Source organism: Magnolia sinica, chromosome 1, assembly GCF_029962835.1.
Source record: "Magnolia sinica isolate HGM2019 chromosome 1, MsV1, whole genome shotgun sequence".
Lineage (NCBI taxonomy): Eukaryota > Viridiplantae > Streptophyta > Magnoliopsida > Magnoliales > Magnoliaceae > Magnolia > Magnolia sinica.
In genome coordinates, this window is record NC_080573.1 from 51,094,993 (window position 1) to 51,117,668 (window position 22,676).

Genomic DNA, 22,676 nt, shown 5'->3' on the forward strand with positions numbered 1-22,676 from the left:
AGCTGCTGCCCAACCACCCAACAGATGGACGGTGTTGATAAAATACATACAATATGGTAGGTCAACATGGTGGCCCACCCAAACCGAGATCAAGCTAATATTTGTGATTTCCCTTCATCTAGATCAGGCAGCAGGGCTGGCCCAATGGTTGGACGGTCCGAATTCATGCATGTAAATAATATGTGGGCCACATCAACAAGGAAGGGGGAGAGAGAGAGAGAGAGAGAGAGAGAGAGAGAGAGAGAGAGAGAGAGAGAGAGAGAGAGAGAGAGAAGGGGAAGGACCCTGCCACTATGGGCCCTCCTTATACAATGCATACATCAAGATGGGTCCCACTATAAGTGGGCCCTCTAATCATCAAAACCAAATGCTTATGAACACCCACCTCTCCTTCTTCTTCTTGGCTCCAAGAGATCCCTAGTTCCTTGGCTACCACCATGATGGAAGATAATGGAGATTGGACGGTTAGATGGTGGAGATGGGAGGTAGGAAGTGGGCCACACCTAGCTTCTCTCCTCTCCCTTGGACGGTTGCTCTCTCATGGAAGCTTGGGAGAAAAATGAGAGAGATGAGAGAGAGAGGTTGTAAGAGAGAGGGATGGGTGAGTGATGGGGTGATGGGTGAGCGAGTGATGGGTGTACTGGACATGTATGGGTGGAGAGAGAGAGAGCTGACTTTGGGGTTGCTTTTGGGGATGGGACATGTACTTAACATATACATTGATTGATGGGATTGATTTGAAAGGTTCTCTTGGGTTTAGCAAATGCGTTGTGTTTCTCGAAATGAACACAGGTCCATATCTCCTAGCCTGGGTATCGCCTCGTCGTACGAGATGCGACGTTGAAACCGTGGCAACGGCGTAGTTGCTAGGGTACAAGTCTCGGGTTGAGTCAACTCAGATTTACGAGGTATGACTCAGGGTTGCGCGCAAATGTTATCTACACGTCGTGGGTCACCGGAATTCGACTGGGAGGACAGCAGAATCCTATGGAACGGTACAAGCTAGGATACAGGTCTTACAGTCTTGGATACCACCATCACCATTGATTTAGTCTACTCATAATCATTAATGCATTACGATCCCCAAAGACTCATGAGCCAAACATGGTGGTATGAGACACTGTGCTTGAGCTGTCGCCCTATGCTGAGGTGATGAGCCTCCTTATAGTGACCATTAAGCATTGATAGAGGTGATAACATATTTTTTGAACGGCCCCCATCAAATTACCTGACCAATGGTTTCGTGCTAGAGTATCGTTCGAATGACCGGACGTGAATGGAATTGGGTGACAAGCCCTTTCCTTTGTATTGATTTAGTTTTAAATGATAAGCCCGCACCTCTAAATTGATGGTTTATACTTGGCATTGAGTGATGACTCATACCTTGTTGACGCCTTAATTTGGATTAAGAGACACTGATGAGGAGCCGGCACATGCCGCAATGAACCGCGTGATTTGGATAATGACTCGTGATATAATGGCAATGTCCTAGCTTTGTCAACATACTGTATGGAATGGTACTAATAATCTCTTGGCTAATCATGCATATCCTAGGATAGGTTGCGATTTGGCGTTGGAGTCGCTTGTGAGGGAGTGTTGGCATTTGCGAAATAGGCGTGGAAGTCACTTGTGAGGGAGTGTTGGATTGTGAGGAGCATGCATTATTTCATCATCACATTAATATACTTACCAAATAGATGAGGAAACTGTTTGTTTATTATGCTATCATTACTTGCACTTTGTTATGTTGGTAACATGTATAACTGTTTAGTAACTGTGAGTTAAAGATAACATGCTTGAGTGTATAATACGTATTAATATGTATTTGTTATAAACCTGCTAATCACTAAAATGTCCCAAGTGATGATCTTGGTGATATTTCTTCACTATGTTGGATTTTGACGTCTCCTATTTGACATATGCAGATAACTCAGTAATAGGACCATTCGGTGGTGCGCTCAGGGCGCTTAATAGATTTCTAGCTTCTTCCTGCTTGGTAGTTGTTCTTCTATTCCTACTATAATTATTATGATTTGTATAATTCTCATTTGGGCGGATAACATATTTTAATTATATTTTTACTGTTACCCTATAATTCTGAATTTTCGTTATCTCTACCTCGCTTTGGGTTCCGCTAAATTGCATTGTGTTACTCAGATTGCATGTGTGTGAAATGAGTGTGAATACGAACGAGGTTACACGTGCATTTTTATTTGGTTAACATCTGAAAACTCGGGATCGGAGTCTATGTACCCGGGTGCCGATTTTCAGGGTGTTATAATTTACATTAGTCTACATTAGCTAAAAAGCTAAAAAAGGGAAAGAGTGAAGGAAAGGTATTGTAGATCCAAGGAAAGATATTACAAAGCAAAGGAAATATTGCTCTGCAAAAGCCAATCTTCAAGCCTCGGGGGACTACTCAGGAGCCACCTCGTCGCCCGACCCATCAGAGCCTGATTCAGACTCGTCAAAGGTGGAGAGATCCAGTTCTGGGAAGGTCTCCTTCATAGCCTTAACACACTTGGCGTAGCCTTGGCAATAGAGGGCTTGTTTGTCCTCTATGTAAGCCTGGGAAGACCCGAACTCCTTAATGGCGTCCTTTCGGGCTAGAGCAATAGTAGCTTGAGTCCCTGCCTTGAGCTCCTCGAGCTTCGCCTCCGCCTCTTGAGCTTATCTCTACACTCCCCGTACCCTGCCTTAGCCTCCTCCAGCTTCGCTGTCAGCTCGATTTTCTGTGCGGAAACCTCTTTAAGAAGCTTTTTCGCAGCCTCTAGCTCGGCCTATGCAGTGGAGGCCCGAGCTTCCAATTGAGGGAACTCAGCACGGCCTTCAGTACGCGTGGGGCAATCTACAAAAAAAAAGGGAGAGGTTAAGTAAAGGCGAGCAACAAGAAACTAGAAACCAACCTAAGTTCAAAAGACAAGCATACCCCAAGGAGGCTTGTCGTCACATGTGCAAGAGTCGATTCCGTGGGGGATTCGAAAAAACTGTTGAACTTCGCCTCTGGCATGTGGCGGTCTGCCCAAGGAAGAATCTCTTTGATGGTTCAGCGGAGACCCCTGGGGCGAGCTATCTCCTCTGCCCCTGAAGACTGAGATTTCGCAGAAAGATTGGGAATTCCTTGCACTTCGGCTAGGGCAGTTTCTTTTGGGACGACTATCCCTGCTACTTCAACGGCATCAGAGGAGGTTTCCACCTCCATTCCCTCTCCTTCCACTTCCATTATGACAGGGCAGGAGGGGCCGACCCTCCCCTTGCTCTTGGAAGATGTCTTTTGTTTCTTTTTCTTTGGCACTGCCAGCTCCTCCTGAGAGGGGGCGCAAAGTTTAGAAGGAGGCCGAAGTAGAGGACGAGCTTTAGGCATCTCTGCATCAGCACAAGAAGAAAACATCTCAGGGGAATTTGTGAAATTCTCCTAAGTCCCAAGCTCGGCCAGGGGTCTTACCAAAAGTCTTACTAGTTAGAGTGAAGTCTAAACCCGACTGAAGGAGTAGCTCGGGTTAACTCTGCTAGCGCTCTCGCTCCCTTGATCTGAGTAAGCGACTCACTATCAAGCAAAGGAGCCTGCTTGGGAATAACTGCTTGTAACAGGAAACATACGCAAATAGGTTTAGAATGATCTAAAACCGACCAACTGAAGCCGAGCTAAAAAGTGACTACGTCAGAAGAATATTTACCGGGGTGAGAGAACGCTGTAGGGACCCAGTGATGATCCGAGGAAACAGGTAGGTCAGCTACCTCCTAAAAACAGACCCCCATAACCATTTATCCCTCTAGTTTTTTTTGGACGATGGAGGGTCGGTAATGAGCCCCCTCCTATCCCTCGCTAAGCGGAGAAATAGTACCAGTCAGGTTGCAAGTTGTTCGACTTAACTTGGTACAGATGGAGGAACTCCTCTATAGTTAGCTTGGGCTGCTTTAGCTCAGACCATAGGACCACGCAACCAATCAAGGCCCTCCATCCATTGGGAATTATTTGTCCCGGGGCCAAGTTCTGCCAAGCAAGCAAGCGCCTCACCAGACCTTACAGCAGAAGCCTCAGGCCACATTGCAAAGCGACTTAGAATATAGCCACAACTCCCTCTAGAGGTCGGTCAGGAAGCTCGTCTGACGAGGGAAGCCAAAGGATTACAAACTCGGGAATGTGAGACCTAAGCCTGATCCAAACTAATTCTTCCTCGGTGAGGGTTAAGGGAATGGGACCCCTTGGACCCTCCTTAGTAGCAGGTTCTTCTAGATCCTCTTCACCCGAAGGGTTAGGTCCTACACCTACCGATCGCTTTTTCGGGGACCTCTCCATTGCTCGAGATGCCAGGAAACTGACATCTGCCATCGTCACCAACGACGACTGTGGGTTTGAAATAACCCGAAGGCTACTGGACCTACTATCACCGCTGGAGGCCCCCTCCCACGAACTAAAAGAGTTCAACATTGCGGCTATTTATAGATGTTGAGAGTCGTTGAAAGGAAAAAAGAAAGGAGGATGGGGCAAACAGAGTTTGGAGCTCACCGGAGAAGACAAGATTCGCCCGGACGCCGGAGGCTACAGTCGCTGGAAATCACCTATCCAACGGCTAAGGAAAAACAACAGATTAGGGAAAACAAAAATGCAAGATGAGGTAACTGAGGGTTAGGGCTTCCCTTATATAAGGAAGTCACGTGGTGTCCTTACGATGTCCCTTTGACTACCCCCTGTCTACACGTGGCGCAACCCCATGCGCTGCTCGACCCTAATATCGAGTACCAAGCCACGTGACGTGCCCTCATTAGTTTATCACTGAAACGGCAGCCTGACGCCTCACGTGACCTCGAACCATGAAATAACACGCCGTGTTCAGTTATTGACATGCCTCGAGCACCGTGCTGGACGTCATACCTGGCATTTATGACTTCATAACCCAGCCTAAATCTGACCCAAACTAAGTCAAGCTTACTTCTTAAGCCTCTCTAGATCGGCTTGAAAAGTAAGGGGGACTAACCGTTGGGTGGGAAAATAGTCAAGTCGGATAGGTCGACTTATGGAATGGACCAACTCTACTAAACAACATGGGCCCTCAAAATTTGAGCCCCAAGGGGCCTCTATGTCCAAAAATAGGCCGACCTTCAAGGAGGTTAATGCAACTATAAGGACACTCAAGGAGAATGCAATTGTAAGTCCACTTAAATGGCTAATTGCAGACCCAACCCATAGGTTAGCCATTGATCGGCTATAGGTCGGCCATGGGTCGGCCAAAAGCTCGATCATAGCTCTATTTTAGCTCGGTTATAGCTCAGAACTACCTTTATAGAGCAGTTGCCGATTGAACGGCACCCAACACAATGTTTATGATCTATCTGCAGATTAACAGCCCGAGAATCTTTCCAACGGCACGAAGATTTCTCCCAAGATCTTCAGAGGTTCGGATCAGATCCCGAGAACCTCAGACAATGACAATTTCGGAAGGATCCCGGATGAATCTCCAAGCGGATTTATCTCCTACATATCGGGGAAGACTGTAACGCCCTGAAAATCGGGTGTCGAGTAAAAGTCCAACTCCCGAGTTCCAACACATTACTTATGCAACATATTTGATGATGATTAAATGTTGTCTGTGTTAGTGCATTAATCATGAGTGGGATTATACCAAAACAGTAATTCATACTCCAGATTAATTCATATAACGTAAGTGGAAGACTGGAAAATGTATATAGACGTGTATGAACCAAAAAGATCACGATCGGTCTCCAGAGTATGAATATATCACTGAGTCATCATATACATGTAATAGTTCAAAATAGTTCAACTATAAAAATAAACCCTGTAACCCCATCGATCTAGGTGGCCTAAGTGAAACCACCGGAGAATTGCATATATGAGAACTCATCCTGATCATCATAGTAATCGGGCTCCACCTCCTGAGTCGCATCGTCATCTGCAACTAAGACAGAGTCTGGTGGGTGTTCAGAACATCGTCCCAAAATGTGGGAGTGAGTGATCAACTCAGTGGAACAATAAAGCAAAAGTTAACATGTTCTCAATTCAGTCAAGCAGTAATGATAAAACAGACATATCAGACATTCCTAGATACTCTTATTAATGCAAGGATGAAATGTAAGCATGATGCATGCTTTCGCTTACACTCCCTCGTGTGACACCATCTTACGGTCGTGACATGCTTTCTTCCATCTGTGCTTTCCAACCTGGGGCACATGCAGTGCGATGAAATGAGCATGATTACCGAGTTTATTATTAGTCCCTTTCATACAACAAGATTGGGAAGTTAAGGTACCTCCCTTATATCAATTCCCAAACGATGATTTAATCTAGGGTCGTCAATCCTAGTAAATCTCATACGATGATGTGGTTATAGGTCACTGCAAAGGGCTCATCACCTTATCAGTGCAGGCCTAGTGTACTCTTGTTGCTACGTAAGGGCTCGTCGCCTCTATGCAGTCTTAGCGTATGCTCGAGGTCATTACAAAGGGCTCGTCACCTTATCAGTGTAGGCCGATAGCTCGAATACAGTGTCCCATACTACCGTATTCGGCTCACGAGTTTGAGTTCCTCACTAGTCACTACGGGGAGGCTCGTCACCCCAGCGTAGGCCGACAACTCGACCACAGTTTCCCATACCATCTGCCTGGCTCATGAGTCTTAGCGGATCGAGGTACCAAGGTTTTAAAGGGGTTTTCACTAGTGAGTTTAGTACCTTAGGTTCAAGCAGTAGCGTTCAAACATGGTGAACATATATCGGGCCAATCGGGTTACTTGACGAGCTCGATTAGTACGAGCGCACGTTGAGTTAATCGACATAAAGTGCGTAAGCACTCCGTGTGGCCTAACCACTGCTGACATCCCAAGTACGGCTCGGATTCATCGATCACGTCCTTTGTGGTGAAACAACCTCAGTCACCAAATCAGAACCTATTACCGATTGCCTGGACTATTCCATAGTCCCAAACACATTCGATGATAACAGATAATCATACAAGCTAATCAGAATAGTAATTGATCAACAATTCCAATCATACAAGCTTACGAGCATTTGATGGATTTCAACTTAAACATGAATTCACACATAAGCAGTGTCTAAGTAAAACAGACAAAGAAGATAAGTTACATGGAGGAAATCATACACATCGTTAAGGTGGTTAAGAATCTCTTCTCAATGCCCATATAAAGTACAATATATTACACACTTACTCATTCAGACATTTCTACAAACACTTAGACTACACATTCCAACATACATGATGTATGTTGGTGATAGCATGTCTTAGAAAAAATCCTTTCGCCAAGGAGTTGTTACACATACAACTAGCATAAACATACGACAATTAATCATGGTAAACACATGTTTAAATTTCATACGTATACGATACTTTCTACATATACATGGAATACACTAAATTCAATATAGTTCATATATATCAGAAATGCGATACAAACATCGCATTTGGCATGTGAAATTGCACCCACATCAATAATAAACCATTAACCGACATTGAAATCCTTGAAAACCATAACTTATACGTTTATAGTCCGCACCTTTTGCCAGTAGACTTGTAACGAACTCAGTTTTAAAACTAAGTCTTTGTCTACGGCAGATTGGCAACCTATAACATAAATTAGGTTATATATTTTATAACTTATACTATCTGAAACCCTAAAACAAATTAAGGTTAGGTTTTCTTACCTAAGAACGGGATTGATATCGCCCGTATAGCGACACAGGAGTGGTGGTTAAGCACGTGGAGCGTCAGGGAAAGATTCCAACCTCTATCTCTCACTCTCTCTCTTTTCCTCACTTTCTTCTTCTCTTTTCTCTCTTCTTTCCCTTAGGGTTTGCAAAATTCGTATGACATATGAGAGAGGGTGTTTAAGGTCCTTATATAGGCCCAGGTTTGATGGGAATGACCCCAGGGCCAAGGTATACTTAGGTTATATCCAAAAACGGACTGTTCCGGTCCAACGGAGCACTTCTGGTGGCCCTTTTTCCACGTGTGGTCTGACTTAAGCTCCCTGACCATGGATCTAGGTTAGGCTGAGTTTTTGTCCCGATCGAATTTACAGATTAGCCGTGGCGGACCAGTTTCAGTTCAACAGTCACGGTCACTCGATCAGGGCCATAAGTATATCGACATGTGTGGGACATTTCTCCTGATCCGAGGGTGTATTTGGGTCAGATTCTGATGGTCTGAATCCTTATATTTGACCCGCAAGTGACACGACTCGGATTACTTAAATTCGAATTTTATTTCTAAATATTTTCACGTTGTTGTGCATTTCTAGACATAGTTAAGACTTGATTTTCGAGGGGGTTGTCAAGTCCAGTAATGCGGTCATATCCGTATAGTTTTGGAGAAATCGGACTTTCGACGTGCTGTCTAGGTCTGACACAGAGTTTCAATGTGCTTCCGAGAGCAACTGGGTTTTGAGATGGATTCTAAATTTCAGGGTAATGTAGCGTCAATGATTCTACACGTTTTGAGTCTTGCAGATCATATTTAAAGTGATTAGTGATAATTTCATAAGCACTCTAGTTTAGCACTTGCTAATATTAACCTAATTTCTAAAGGATTTGGTCCTGGATAATTTCTGCCTGAGGTGGTACTCGGGTCCTTGTACGAATTTTTCCGAGACGTTACAAAGACTCTTCACAGAATCATCTTCATTCTCTTATAAATAGAGGTACCCTCAACCAATGTAAGGTACGCACATTTATACCTTAAAAGTCGACTGATGACTCTTTTCCAAAGAAATCCTACCCTATCAAAGACCCAAAGTCCTGACTTAGGCATTGGAGGATGTCCCGTACAAGCCAGGGTCTCCTTTATCTGTGTTTTTCTCTGTACAGGTCCAGATGGGTTAACCAGGGAGGGTCTGCCGGAAAACTGCATCAACAATACTCAATGTCATCGAAGGGGTTTGATGCCATTAACATGTTGTTGATGCCATTAGAAAAATTCAGAAAATTCATGTTTAGTCATTGGAACATTTTGGTGTTCTACTCGATGACATCGAGGGTGTTCAATGGCATCGACAGACTGTCGATGCCATCAAATGTGTCATCAAGCGCGCGCACAAAATTGCGTAAGTACGGGATTTGTTTCTGAATTCGATTGTGATTCTCATAAAATTTATATATATGGGTGTAATCAGGATTTGGGTAGAGATAGAGGTGTTCTAGGTTTTCTAAATTTGTTCTTAAGGGTTTCAATGGCATAACTTGGGGAGATTCAAGGCTTGTTCGAATCCGGTAATATATAACTCTTGTATTTTTTGCTTCATAGTGCATTACTGTTGCTTTGTGCCTTAGTTTTTTCCCACAACGGTATTTCTACGTAAAATTCCGAGTGTTTGTGATTGGACTTGATTGTGCGATTAAAATACTTTGCTTGATTTATCTATGTGTGCTTTTGTGGTTCCTCAACAAGTGGTATCAGAGCATAACGTTGGCACGCGGATTGAATCTGAAAGCATAGTATCAATGACTTATAATCCTAAGTTTGATGTTGAGAAATATTTCGAGAAAAATAATTTTGAACTATGAAAAGTTAAGATGACCGGTCTCCTAGTTCAGTAAGGATTGGATGATGCACTCTTTGAAAAGTGACAAGAATCTATGACAAATGATAATTAGAATAAGATGGACACGAAAGTGAGAATCTTTATCCAATTGTGCCTAACGGATGATGTCCTCTACGATGTCATGAGAGAGAAAACTACAGTGAGTACATAGGCGAAATTAGAGAACATCTATGCAAAGAAATCTCATGAGAATTTCTTATACTTGAAGCTTCAGTTGTTTAATGTGAAGATGGTAGAGGGGGGCTAATATCGAGGCCCACATTAGTAACTTCAACAAGTTAATTTGTAAATTACTGGATGTGGAGGAAATGATGAAAGACGAGGATCATGCATGCATCTTTTTAAATTCTCTCTCGGCTTCATATGAGTCATTCAATGACTCATTGTGCACCAGTACAACTACCATTAGCGTTGATACCATCATCCCAACCCTTCGGTCAAAGACGATGAGAAAGAAAAGCGACAACGTAGGTGCTTTTATAGATGCACTGGTTATGAGGGGGTGGAATTCTAAACGGAATAGTGGATCTTCACGATCTAGGTCTAAATCCAATGGCAAGGGCAAAGGTTAGTTGAAGTGCTGAAAGTATGAAATGTCTGAGCACATGAAAAAGAATTGTACAAATTTAAGGTAAGAAAAGAAAATTTAGAAGCTTCTTTTAGTGAGGCTAACACTACCTAGTGTGATCTAGGTACGAGTTGTTAGGATGTGTGTCGCCGCACCGAAATCACCGTTTAGGTACTTCTCATTTGGTTCGAGTAGGCTTTTAGGCCGTTCTTGATTTTAACGCTACTGTTTTAACACCCAGAGCCCTCTAATCCTGTCGCTCTCTCTCTCGATCTCCCTCTCTCTCTCAATCTCATTCCCTCCCTCGATCTCCCTCTCCCTCAGTCTCTCTCTCTCTCTCTCTCTCTCTCTCTCTCTCTCTCTCTCTCGATCTCCCTCTACCTCTCCAACTCAGAGCTCAACGAAGAGAGCCTCAGCGATCACAACCAGGTAATTCGTAGTCTGCGCCTTCTAGGGTTTTTTCCACCTGTTTCTCTCTTGGTAAAACCCTCTGCAGCGAAAATGGTGAAAGGGCACAAGGGCGAGCGTGTCAGGCTTTACGTGCGAGGATCCATTACCCATCGACATCTCTGGTTCAGATGGAGGGTGTGAATATGATGGAGGAGGTGGCCTGGTACTGCAGCATGAGGATGGCATACATCTACAAGGCCAAGGTTAAGAAGGATGATTCTCATTATAGGTGCATTTAGGGGAAGGTCACCCACCCACACGGGAATTCTAGGATTGTACGGGCTCAGTTCAAATCCAACTTGCCCCCAAAATCCATGGGAAATAAGGTTAGGGTTTTTAGGTATCCAAGCAACATATAAGAGTAATGGTGCCCTGTCCATGGTGAAGTTGAGTTAGAGGGATTTTTCTGGTTATTTCTAGTTCAAGGTTTGAAATTATTATTATTATTATTATTATTATTATTATTTGTAATTGGCATCTAAACTACTAGTTTGTTAGAATTTATTTTCCTCTTGAATAGAAATGCAACATTCCTTGCGATATGGTCGCCAGTTTTCTGTTTGAGATTCGTTTCTTCCCTTGTTTTGCTAAGTTGCATATGGGTGTTTCCTGTCGACTTGAATTAGAATGTAGGAAAAGATTGTCGACGTCAGTCAAAGTTATTCAAGTAGATTGTAGTGTTTGCTATTTGTGTTGGAAAAAAAAGATAATGGAAGGAAAGTTTCTGTATCCATGCAGGTATTATTGTTTGAATGATCTTATTATTCACCTGTAGTTGCAATAATTCAGAAACTTGAAATTTTGTTTGTTTTATGACATCTTTGTTTCAGATTTCTGAATTTGTTTCTGCAAAAGCAGATTTTGGATCTGAACTAGCTATAAGTACTAGAACAGAACTTGAGCCAGGTGAAACGATTAAAGTGCTTAGTCACTCAATTACTTGTTCTCAATTATATAAATGCAATGATTAGATGTTTTATATGTGTAATGATTGTTTTATTGGTGATAATAAGATGCTCTTCTTCTTGACTTATTAGTTACTTGGTGGCAACAACATGGGATTAATTGCTTACAACTCCAGCGGATTGCCATAGGCATATTAAGCCAGAGATGCTCTTCATTTGTTCGCGAACACAGCTGGAGTTCATTTGATCAGATGCATGTATAGTAAAAATACCTTTTAGATGCCTAAGATCACCCAACTAAGGTAATTTCTTCAGTGAAGTCTTCAATCTTTTCTTCAATTATTGATGAAACAACTCTTTGAGGAAACTAATGGGTATAAAATATCTGAGGATGGTGGTCATTGAGCTAGGATAGCACCGTGAACACCTAAAAATTCACTCCAAACTATAGGTGATTTATGGGATTTGGGTTTTTGTTGCATCGCACAGCACCAACATGTCATCTGTGAACTGGGGATGAGAAATGGAAAACTGCCAGATTCCCCCCTTTGAACCCTCAATAATTAGCATTATCTACTAGAGGAATGCATTGCTAAACTCTTATATAGAATTGGGATTTTTATTAGAGTTGGAATTTTGCTATTTTTCGTAATTACAAATTTTAGTTTTTTTCCTAGGAATTTAGTAAATTTAAATTAATGGAAATAAAAGAATTAGCAAAAGATATGGCTCTGGCACAGCTGTTGCAACGTTTGTTTTCCAAGTTGTCTGAACTTTACCTGTGACTTTTTATTTTAAAGAAAATTCATTGACCAACTTGGTTGAGTCGGGTTTCTGTGTCTGGTTCTAGTCCAGATGGGTCTAACTTCTGGTCTGGTCTGGGTTTTAGAACACTAGTCCAGAGTAGTAGAACACTACTAATCTGCTTCCTGCTTCAAACCAAAAAGAAAAGAAAAGAAAAGAAAACAAGCTTGAATGCATAATAGATGCAATGGAAATATGTCCAGTTTTTTGGTGTAATTTTAAGTAAAGATATGTTAGAACTTGAGCTCATTATCTATCATTGGTCAGAGAGAAATGAACAGGATCTTTGTTTCAGCGTGTATTGAATATCATACTTGTTAAATTCATTGGAATTTGCTTACTGTTATCTATAGCTCCATGAAACCAAAGCTGCATCAATTCATGCATCACTATGATGCATGTGAGAACATATCTAACATATGCAAACATGGAAAACCTGTTATATACATCCATCATGCTTGTATTTTAGTTTACCAGTGCAATACTGACAATACTCAATTGTATGACACTTAGTACTAACACTAACACAAAAACTATGACTTGTTTGAGTGTTGCACATTTTTCTTTGTGCTTGTAATGTACTAAAATGCACCATTGCTCACTTGCATTGGTGTATTGTATGTTAATATCCCATTACTCTCCCTTGCATTTATGTATTGTATTTTAAGGCATGTTTAGATGTATACCAGAATGAGAATGAAATCGAGTATGCATCAGCTGGTGCACATTCACTGGATTGGAGCTGTTTGGTGCATCTAGAAAAATATTAATAGTTGGATGTGCTAATGTTCTTGTCTGCAAAATGTGCCACAAAAATGAGAATAGGATGATAATGGTCTGGAACTGTTATTGTCCCAATCAAATTCACCATCTTTGTCTTTGTAAAAATGGCTACAGTTTATGATCTGCAAAAGGCACACTTGCACATCTCTTACTCGGGTGTGATATGTTTATAATTGCAGTGCTAATGCCTGACTGAGCGTTGAAACATTTCTGTTACTGTCCCATCTCAGATTTGAAGCAAAACAGAGAGAAACTCCATGTTAAAAAAAACTCTTAAAAAAAAAACATTTCTGTTACAGGCTCATTATCTATCATTGTGCTTTCTCCATGCAGAGACCTCGGCTTTAACAGCCTGACTGGTGATATTCCAAGCTCCTTTGAAAGCCTTGCAAGAGTGGATTTCATGTAAGTCTAACATTATCAAATGAAAATTTGCTATTTGAGTCAATGCTTACCCTTGGTGACAATGAAGTGGGGATTTTCTTTCTTTCTTTTTTCTTTTTCCTCCATTTAGGTATTTAACTGGGAATATGCTGACTGGGCCTATACCTGGTTGGATCTTGCAAAGAAACAAGAACTTGTACGTATAAGTACCTCGATGCTGAAGATTTTCATTTCATGTTTCCATGTTGTATGTAAAAAACTTTGTTGTGAATGTCCGTAATGTTTCAGCCTAAATTTCTCTTGAGAATGTAACCCCAATAGCTTGAAAATTTTAACGCCACTTCATGGTTAGTTTCAAGTAATCTTTAATGGCACTTCATGGTTAATGACACCTCATCTTGTTGAGAAATGAAAAATATACAAATGTTTGGACTTTTTTTATTTTTATTTTTATTTTTTATAACTAATTTTGATATTGTACTGATTGGAGATCAATGCATGTTCTTTCTTACCTTGCCTTGGTTTGACATGCACCCTGGCACGGATGAGTTGAATGGTAGGTAGCTATGTACTTTCTTTATTTCATTGGAAGAGGGTTGTAGTGGGCCCACTTCATGAGCTAAACCATGGGCAGTATGAACATACCTGCTGCAATTGTGTTTCCTTAACTGTAGTTTAGGAAATTATCATTGACTTAGTGGGCCATGTTTTTGAAACACAATCTAAATACCACACAATAAAATGGCCTAGGATCATAAAGAAATCATAATCTTACTCATCAGTCTGGTCTGTCTAAAAAGCACTGCAAATTTGAACACCAAAAGATAATTTTGAGAGGAATGTAACAAGTCTTTGTGAGATGTTCATTACTTGAGCAGCAGGAAGTTAGAAATGAAAGCCTCAGATAAATGCACATAGTTCCATAACCTTCTAACAAATAAGTTACTGGATTTTTTTTTTTTTTTAACGGCGGCAATATCTTCTGTTTTCTGTTTGTTTATAAAATGGTTGTTGATATTGCTACTTAACATTGGCATGCAGGGATATTTCTTACAACAATTTCACATGGGAGGGCTCTAGTCCAAATGTGTCCTCAAGGGAGCATGTAAGAATACTTCTACTTGTGCTCCGTACCATATTGCATAACATAGATTCATGTGTTTTCCACTACAACTTTTATCAATATCGCCAGTAACCTTGTGGAGGGCTTCTCTTCAACAGCGGACAAACTGTAAGATTCGATTCTCCATTTTTTGAAATTGCAGTCTAAGCTGTTAAAGATCATTAGTGCAAGCGTGACTTTGATTTACTTTTAAAGCTCACATTCGATTCTCCATTTTCTTTGAATTTTGAATTTTGAATTTTAATTGGTCGGCTTTCATTTCATATAGACATTGAATTGGAGCAGCCTGTCTTCTCAGCTTTGTCAATGTAGCAGTTAATAGATCCATTTAATTCATTTTGAAAGTTTGAAATACTAGACCGATTTAATCTGTCAGGTGTATATGTGTGTGGCTTGTTTTTATTTTTGTTTTGAACATTTGGTTAGCTTCTTTGTCTCTAGTTAGATTCTTTTTTTCTTTTTTTTTTTTTCTGTTCCCATAAATCTAGTTGTCCCCTCCCTGATTTCATTGTGAGTATGAATTTGAGAGATATTTACTTGGAAAACAGAACATTTAAACACCATAATTTCATCAAAGAATGCAAGTGGGACTCAAATAAATGAGATTTTAATCTAATACTATGTAGAAGGTGCATTTTAGAAATAGAATCTATCTACCAAACTAGATAATAAAAATATAAAGACATGGGATTTGGTTGTAGGTGGAGGCATTTCCATTTCAACCAAACCTCACTAACCAAACTTGGGTTTCCAATTTCCAAGGATGCCATGAGAATTCCACTCACTCTCATGATTCTCAGCTGCTTCTGGACATGTCTCTGTATAACAAGAAATGGGCTCAAATGGCCAAAACCATAATTTTAAAACTCGGAAGAAATCAACTCATTAGGTTGAGTCAACTTGACTAGACCAGATTTACCAAGACTTGGAAAAACTCGATCCAGTCACACCTTGGTAAAAACTCGAGAAAAACAGTAAAAATTCAGCAACACTGAACAAAAAACTCGACTCAACTCAGGCAACTCGACATTATTTATACTTTCTTTAGACTCTTAATGTTTGCAGCTAACAAAATTTATGAAGCAACTTCAATTCAGACATTTTGAAAAAACTGTCACTTTGTCAAGAATGTGTAATATTTTAGAATGGTTTGGAAATTTCCTCTTTTTCGGTCTTGCAAATGTAATTTTTTTCCCTCTTGAATTAGAGATAGGATATTGAATTTCTGTTTTTTATTGTGTTTTTTTTTTTTTCTTGAATAATGCAACATAGTGTCAGAATGTGCTTTTGGTTTTTTGGTTCTTAACAAAACAGAGTATGTTAATGCTATTGGGGGAAATGTGAGTAACCACCCTGAAGTAAAAAAAACAGGGCACTTTTGTCGTTTTTAATGGATACTTTTGGCACATAAATCGCATAAATAGCTCCAATATTGGCCACGTGATCTTTCAAACACCAATCAAGTCCATTTCACTAAATGGAAATGGAAAGGAGTTTATGATGTCCACAAGTAATATGACATGGAATAGGACTACTTTTTATCATCCAGGTTGTGTTTGGACATAAGATGAATTGGATTTTGAACATCCATTTAATTAAAGTGGAATTGGACATACAGTTCAATATATATGCTAAGAAAGGCAATCATGGTTTGATTATTTCCACTTTTTAAGGCCAGTCTTTGTAATTAACTATATGGTGCATAGCAAAGATTGATTGTGAAATTAGAAGGAAAAGATTGATTGTGAAATTAGAAGCATAGCTAAGATGCAATGACGAACCAATGGAATCCCAGGTCTTAGGGTTGGCTCCGTCTTCAAAAATTTTCATATTACTTGCTTGGCTCTTGGAAATCCAGCCTGAGGAAATGGACTCCATGAGGGGATAAATTTGTGTTTGGGTCCTAGGAAAGGGTGGGAAATGAATTTCCATGGGAATCCAATTCCCAAAATGTGCACTCCTTGAATGATTTAAAGTGGGTTGTTGAATTTCTTTGTTCATATTTAACAAATTTTCTTCTGTTATGTGCTAGGTACATGGCATACATCATGGAGACTAATGAGTGGGAATGTGTAAAGGTATCCTTCAAGTCATACCTCTTCAGCATTTCATCTTTTTATTCATTTTGATCAACGGCTGGGTTACTTATTTTATTTTTTTTAAACCAAAGAAGAAAGTACGCATACAGAACCAAAGCTCCACACCTTCTAATGTTGATCTGAACTAATGCATCGTATTCTTTTAACCTTCACATATCATATTTTGTTATCTGTTACATCAAGGTAAACAGTTATTTTCTTACCTGGGCTTTTTATGCAGTAACATGTGCTAAATGGCTCTGTTATTATAAACAGACCGAAGGGAAATGCTGCTGTTCCGCACTTAATGACCCTGCTTGCATTCCCGACTTCTCAATCTTGCCACCTAGCTTGTTTTCTTATTTGTCTTCCCTGATCTCACAAACCAGGGAATGCTGATTTTGTCCTTGATCCTAAGGAGACTCGCATTTGTTTTTCATGCCATTTGCATAGAGCCATATTCAATTTCTGTTTTGTCCAGAACAGTATCTATGTAGGACCGTTCACAGTCAGCTTGCACCCAATATGGGCCAAGTTCTCTAAGCCTGAACCTGATGTGATCTAAAGTTTTTAGGAACCAGCCCAGTCATTTTACAGTTTTTATATACTAATGACATGTAAAACATATGCATATGCAGCTTTTTTCCATCATTCATATTGAGGCCAGAGACCCAACCCGTCAGGACCATCACAATAGTGCTGTCCATACTACAAGCTCAAGCCCATCACAACTGTCTGATCTTACTCTCATCTTTCCTGTTCGTGCTGGTCAACCACAAAGAAGGCAGGGGAAGAAATATAGAGAATGAAGCCATATTTGGTCTTGTGATATTTTTGGGCGATTGAACTGTTGATCTTATGAGATTGGAAGATCCAATCCTTGTGATTAATGGCTCATAAGACAAGAATAAAGAAGAACGTCCACATTCAAAAGAAAATAGTTAAATGGCAGTGTTGTAATTTCAATAACTGAGTTTCTTTGGATAGCCTCATCCACCAAGATCCCCATCATATGAAAGGTTTGATGAAAAATGACCGATCCATATCCACGGCTTTAACTCGGACAAGACTTGTCCGAGTTGACTCAGACTCAATCAGACCCAATCTGGGTCCACAATGAGTCACTCCCCAACTTGGCTGAGTCACGCCAATTCACCCCTGAGTGAGTCGTGACTTGGATTCGGACAGGACAAGTTAGTTTTAGTCTTTTAACCACACCCAAATGCTGCAGTGCTGATGTTTCTATAATTGATAGGTGCAGTCTACTCCCGGCACCCATTTGATCTAGTTCTGTTTAAGCAACTTTATTGGTGGGCATCATGCATTGCATTGGACATCAAGCAAAACCAGCCTTCAAACTTTTCTCCTATCATTCGCCCGGGGGAGTGGTCCAATATTGGGAGCCGTACATCTATGGATGACACTCATGTCTGCATTGCCAACCTGGCTAAGAAGTTTCGTTATAACTTCCTAGATGATGAAGCTATTTCGTTCTATAGAGTAAGTTGACTTGATCAGTTGATTACTGCAGCATCTTTCATTTTAGACCTGTATTTTCTTTTATCTGAGGTGAAGCCTCTTACAAGTAAGAAACATCTTTATTCTACCTCACATGCATATCATGTTTCCGTAGAGGAAGGGAAATAAATGAAATATAGTGATAATTTATAATTATCGAGGATATATATTCTCAGGATCCCAGTAAATTATTTCAGGAAGACTAATGTCGTTGTCGATGCTTGAAATCCAATATCCAACATAGCCAGAAATTTAAATGATTGAATCACAGTTCTAGTTTTTAGATCTAGGAAGCATTTTTTTTTTCTTAGTCACACCAAACTTGAATTTGCATCTGTTCTGTTTGAAAATTAAACTACTGATAGAAACAGAGAGACGGAGATTTGGAGCAATTCTCTTTTGCTTACTCTTTCTAGTTATTAGCTCCTCTTACTAGTACCGAACTTTGACTGTATTACTAACAAGTAAATACTTTGTATTAAGAAGGCTCTGATGAAGAAAAAAAAGAGAGAAGCGAAGTAGCGCCACACCTGTTCTGTTCATACTCTCAAATATATAGTAAAATATGTGACACCTGAATGCCTGTTTTTGCAGTGGAGTTCGACCATAGTGGAAGTTACCTTGCAATTGCAGGTTCTGATATCAGGTTAGTCCTTTTGTTGTTGTTGTTGTTGTTCTTCTAATTCAATAAATACTTGTAGTTTGCTTTGGAAGTACACAACTGGTTTTGTATTTACAATGTTGTGAAAGTTCAAGCAGTTTTGGCTTCTGTTTGTTAACAAACACATTCGAATTGTCCCATTCTTATTTGCCTTTTCTTGAATTCTATTGCTTGTAATTGGAAGTGATTTGATTTTGATCTACTGCACTTGTGAATTTAGTGAGAACTCAGCATGACAGTCTTGTGTTGCATTTTCTCACAGACATGTTTTGAGATTTCTAGTTGCATTTAATTTGTCTTGCTAAACCTTGTGACATTTCGATCTCTCTCCTTTTTTTTTTTTTTCTGGGCCGTTCTTCAGTAACCTGTGCATTGCTACAGGCTTTACCAAGTAGCCAATGTTAAGATGGAATGGAATTTGATCAAGACATTCCTAGATTTATCGAGAACAGGTTCCTCTCCAGTTTTCATGGGTTTGTACCACTTCACTATTGGCTTAGTTTTCATTGAATATAGACTAATGTTGGTTTTCTTTTTTTTTTTTTCTTAATTATATAGGTGGATTGATCCTCTTGAGGCCTGATCATGGTGGCCCACTCCAGTTCGCAGCAGCTGCGGCGTTTCTTAATAAATTATACAAAAGACTATCTTAGTATAATTCGGAGTTATGGAGGGAGTTGTGATTCTCAATCATTTTCCATGAAGTATAGTTTTTTTTTTTTTTTTTTTTTTTAAAAATTTATTTATTTATTTATAATGTGGGTTTGAAGCTCATCATGTTGTGTGCGTGATATCCAATCTGTCAATTATATTGGCCACTACATTTGCTTCTTATATCCCAAAACTCAAGTGCATTCAAGACATATAATTCAACTACACTCATCAATTTGGTGGTTTAATCTAAACTATCTAAAATTTATTTCTTGATCTAACTTTGTTTTACACTTTAATTTGAAAGTAATCGTTATCTTAACTAAGAAACTAACTTATATTATGATAGATTTACCTTACATGATTTGTGATATTTGGGATATTTTTGGTTAATAAAGATTTGATTTTTGTATCTTACATTCTTCGAGTTTTAAATATTTTAAAAAATACAGGTTTCAAACAGAAAGTAAAATAAAATATCGTCCACCAAAATTAAGGATTTGGAAGTGTGCTGCAATTGACAATTTGCGATGCCCTATTTTAGGAACGGTTCGAAAACTATTTCAAAATTGAAAATTTGCAATGGTTTTCAACCGTCCCTAATTTTTTGCAACGCTCTATTTAACCACGAGGGAAAATTGTTCCTAAATGATTCAGGAATGGTTTCCAACCATTCCTAAATAGGAATTTTCGACTCGGTACAGAGTCCAACATACTTGACTCGATCTGAGTCCGGGTCTGGGCTAGACTGATCCGAATCGAGTCTGACTCAGTCAGAAATACCGAGTTGGATCGAGTTGGCACCAAGTCAGATCAGGTCAACAGGCTGGGTTACTGGGGCAAGGCCGCAAGGGCTTGGGTTCAAACACTTGACCCGAGGGTTGAGCCCAAGCTTAAAAATGCATCCTTGGGGATCAAGTTGGCATCGAGTCGGATCAGGTCGCTGGGTTGGGTTACTATGGCAAGGCCGCGAGGGCTTGGGATCAAACACTTGACCTGAGGGTTGAGTGCTTGAGCCCAAGTTTAAAAATCTAGCCTTGGGGTGTCTACTCTAGACTATGTTTAAAATACAGACGTCGCTTAAAAGCACAAAGAGTAGTCTTCTTTGAAATCAAAAGTAAATAAATCATGTCCATAAAATAAACAAAGTAAATAAACATTGTCAAAATTCATAAGTAAATAAACTACGTCTACATACAAAATCAATAAACATTTTATTCATTTAATATCCTCTATATGAATGCCTTTGTGGCGTGTAACTTGAGTAACCTTCTCCTTAATAGTAACCCTCTCTCCACCTTCGTCGCTAGAATCATTCTTTGGTTCTCTTTTTATAGCTTCAATTGCAAGAGAACTCTGGGCTGATTTCGAGCTGGAGGTGTCCAAAATATGGTTGTTTACCTTTATTGAATCGGATGGTGGAGATGCATATCCATTGTCCTCATTCATAAATTCAATAAGTTTTTTCAGCTGCTTTTTATTATTAGATTTGTACGAGATTCCAACCGCCTATAGAATGCAATGAGAATTTTAAGAAACTTTGATAATTTACTTGTGCTTGCTTCGACATTATGTTGTCTTAGAGGGGGTAGATGTTGTCGTCTGGTCTTAGATGCCATTTTCAAGTTTTTTTTTTTTTTAAACGACATCTTTATAATCTTGTTCTTCTTGTTCCCTTAATAGCCTCTCTTGTTCTTTTTTACTAACAGTGGAGGCAGTTCCTCTGCTTAACTCCTTTTCAATTATAATAGACTTACTTTTATATCTTTTATGGCTGGTTGTATTAGTTGTAGTTGTAGGGGAAAGGGTGGATAAAGTCTTTGTATCTGAGTCGAGAATGACTCAAAATAAATCATAGGCTTCCTGAGGAGTTTTACTACATGGGGCAGCGTCTCCTCTCCAACAAGCCAAATGTAATTTCAACCGATTTATTTTGTTTATAAATTGTTTTCTACACAATTTGCATTATAAATTTATCTTTCCATCTTGAGAGTAGACTTGGGATCCATAATCCCAAATATTTGTCGATGGATCATCTTTCGATAACATATCTATAGGTGTTTATTTTGAAAGAAAAAATATTTGATTAGGTTAATGCAACATAATTAATTAATGAATGAAGATAAATAAACGCAATCAGACGACCATACGAGATTTAAACAACATTAACTAATTTAAAAGCACTAATGAAAAAAAATATATATCCATCCACCCATCAAATATTACAATTTAAGTCTTAAAAAAATAACTATTAAAATCCTATTGTAAGCAAATGTAAGAGAAATAGAAGGCAATGTATTGTCCTGCTTCATGCAATTATTGCAGGTACTGTCTCATCTTTCTTTTCACTCTCATCTTCCTCGAACCCCTCATCAATAGAGTTCTCTTTCCCTTAGATCGGACGCAGCCAATCCTGTGTACAAATGCGTGCTTCAACTAAGTGAGCTTCGATACTTGTTCATGACCCTACTTCTCGTACTAAAAGTAGATTCTGAAGCCATGATTGAAATTGAAATTAATAATGTTTTGTGCCATTAACAAGGACACATGGTACTGTGAATCACGAGCTTTCGACTTCACCAATCTAAAAAATCAAATTCTTCGCCTTTGTTCTTTACAAGTGGCTCCTTGAGATGGTGGTCAAGTTCTGTTTGGATTGTCTGCATTTGAGTCTCAACCTATGCCATGAAAGACATGAAATCATTGAGCGTATTTCGTTGTTCATCAACAGTAGAACTAGAACCCACTTCAGTAGTTAGGACTACGCCTGTATTATTGTCTTTTATGGTGCCCAAAGTTTGTACATAGAAATTGTACAAATCATCAACTGTATCATGAATCTTATCGACCTCAGTGGCACTCTTCTCACCATATAACTTATTAAAGATGAATATAACTATGAACATCTTATATTGAGGATCAAGCATGACTACAACAGTCATTACCAGACTGCACTCGGACCAATACTTATCAAACTTTAATTGCATACCACCCTTAGTCATTAATTATAAAAAGTTTGGTCCACTACAGCTTCTGTACAAAACATCTTTTTTCTTCCAAATTTTTGGCAGAAATATATTTGTTGTTGGATACTTGCTTCTTGAAAATTTTTTCGTGGTGTCATAAAAAACTGAAAGGAACTTGTGAACTACTTCGACTCTTGTCCAATCATCATCAGAA

The 22,676-nt window shown here is 39.5% G+C and overlaps 1 protein-coding gene across 38 annotated transcripts; it reads left to right on the forward strand.

Annotated features, from left to right (window-relative positions):
- Window positions 1-10,485: 10,485 nt before the first annotated feature.
- LOC131249173 (probable protein phosphatase 2C 54) lies at window positions 10,486-19,561 on the forward strand. 38 transcript variants are annotated; one of them, XR_009172702.1, is made up of 11 exons: window positions 10,486-10,915; window positions 11,420-11,495; window positions 11,627-11,796; window positions 13,261-13,486; window positions 13,596-13,661; window positions 14,507-14,696; window positions 16,621-16,666; window positions 17,305-18,166; window positions 18,779-18,830; window positions 19,227-19,297; window positions 19,404-19,561. XR_009172702.1 is itself a non-coding variant. In XM_058249788.1 (5 exons), the coding sequence occupies exons 1-4, from the start codon at window positions 16,657-16,659 to the stop codon at window positions 19,238-19,240; spliced, it is 321 nt and encodes a 106-aa protein (XP_058105771.1). In that variant the 5' UTR covers window positions 16,621-16,656; the 3' UTR covers window positions 19,241-19,297; window positions 19,404-19,561. The 38 variants fall into 38 exon arrangements, 1 of the variants encoding a protein (XP_058105771.1); XR_009172737.1 differs by lacking the exon at window positions 10,486-10,915 and having other exon boundaries at window positions 11,042-11,495; window positions 17,305-17,828; window positions 17,922-18,166; XR_009172736.1 differs by lacking the exon at window positions 10,486-10,915 and having other exon boundaries at window positions 11,042-11,495; window positions 17,305-17,828; window positions 17,928-18,166.
- Window positions 19,562-22,676: the final 3,115 nt, after the last annotated feature.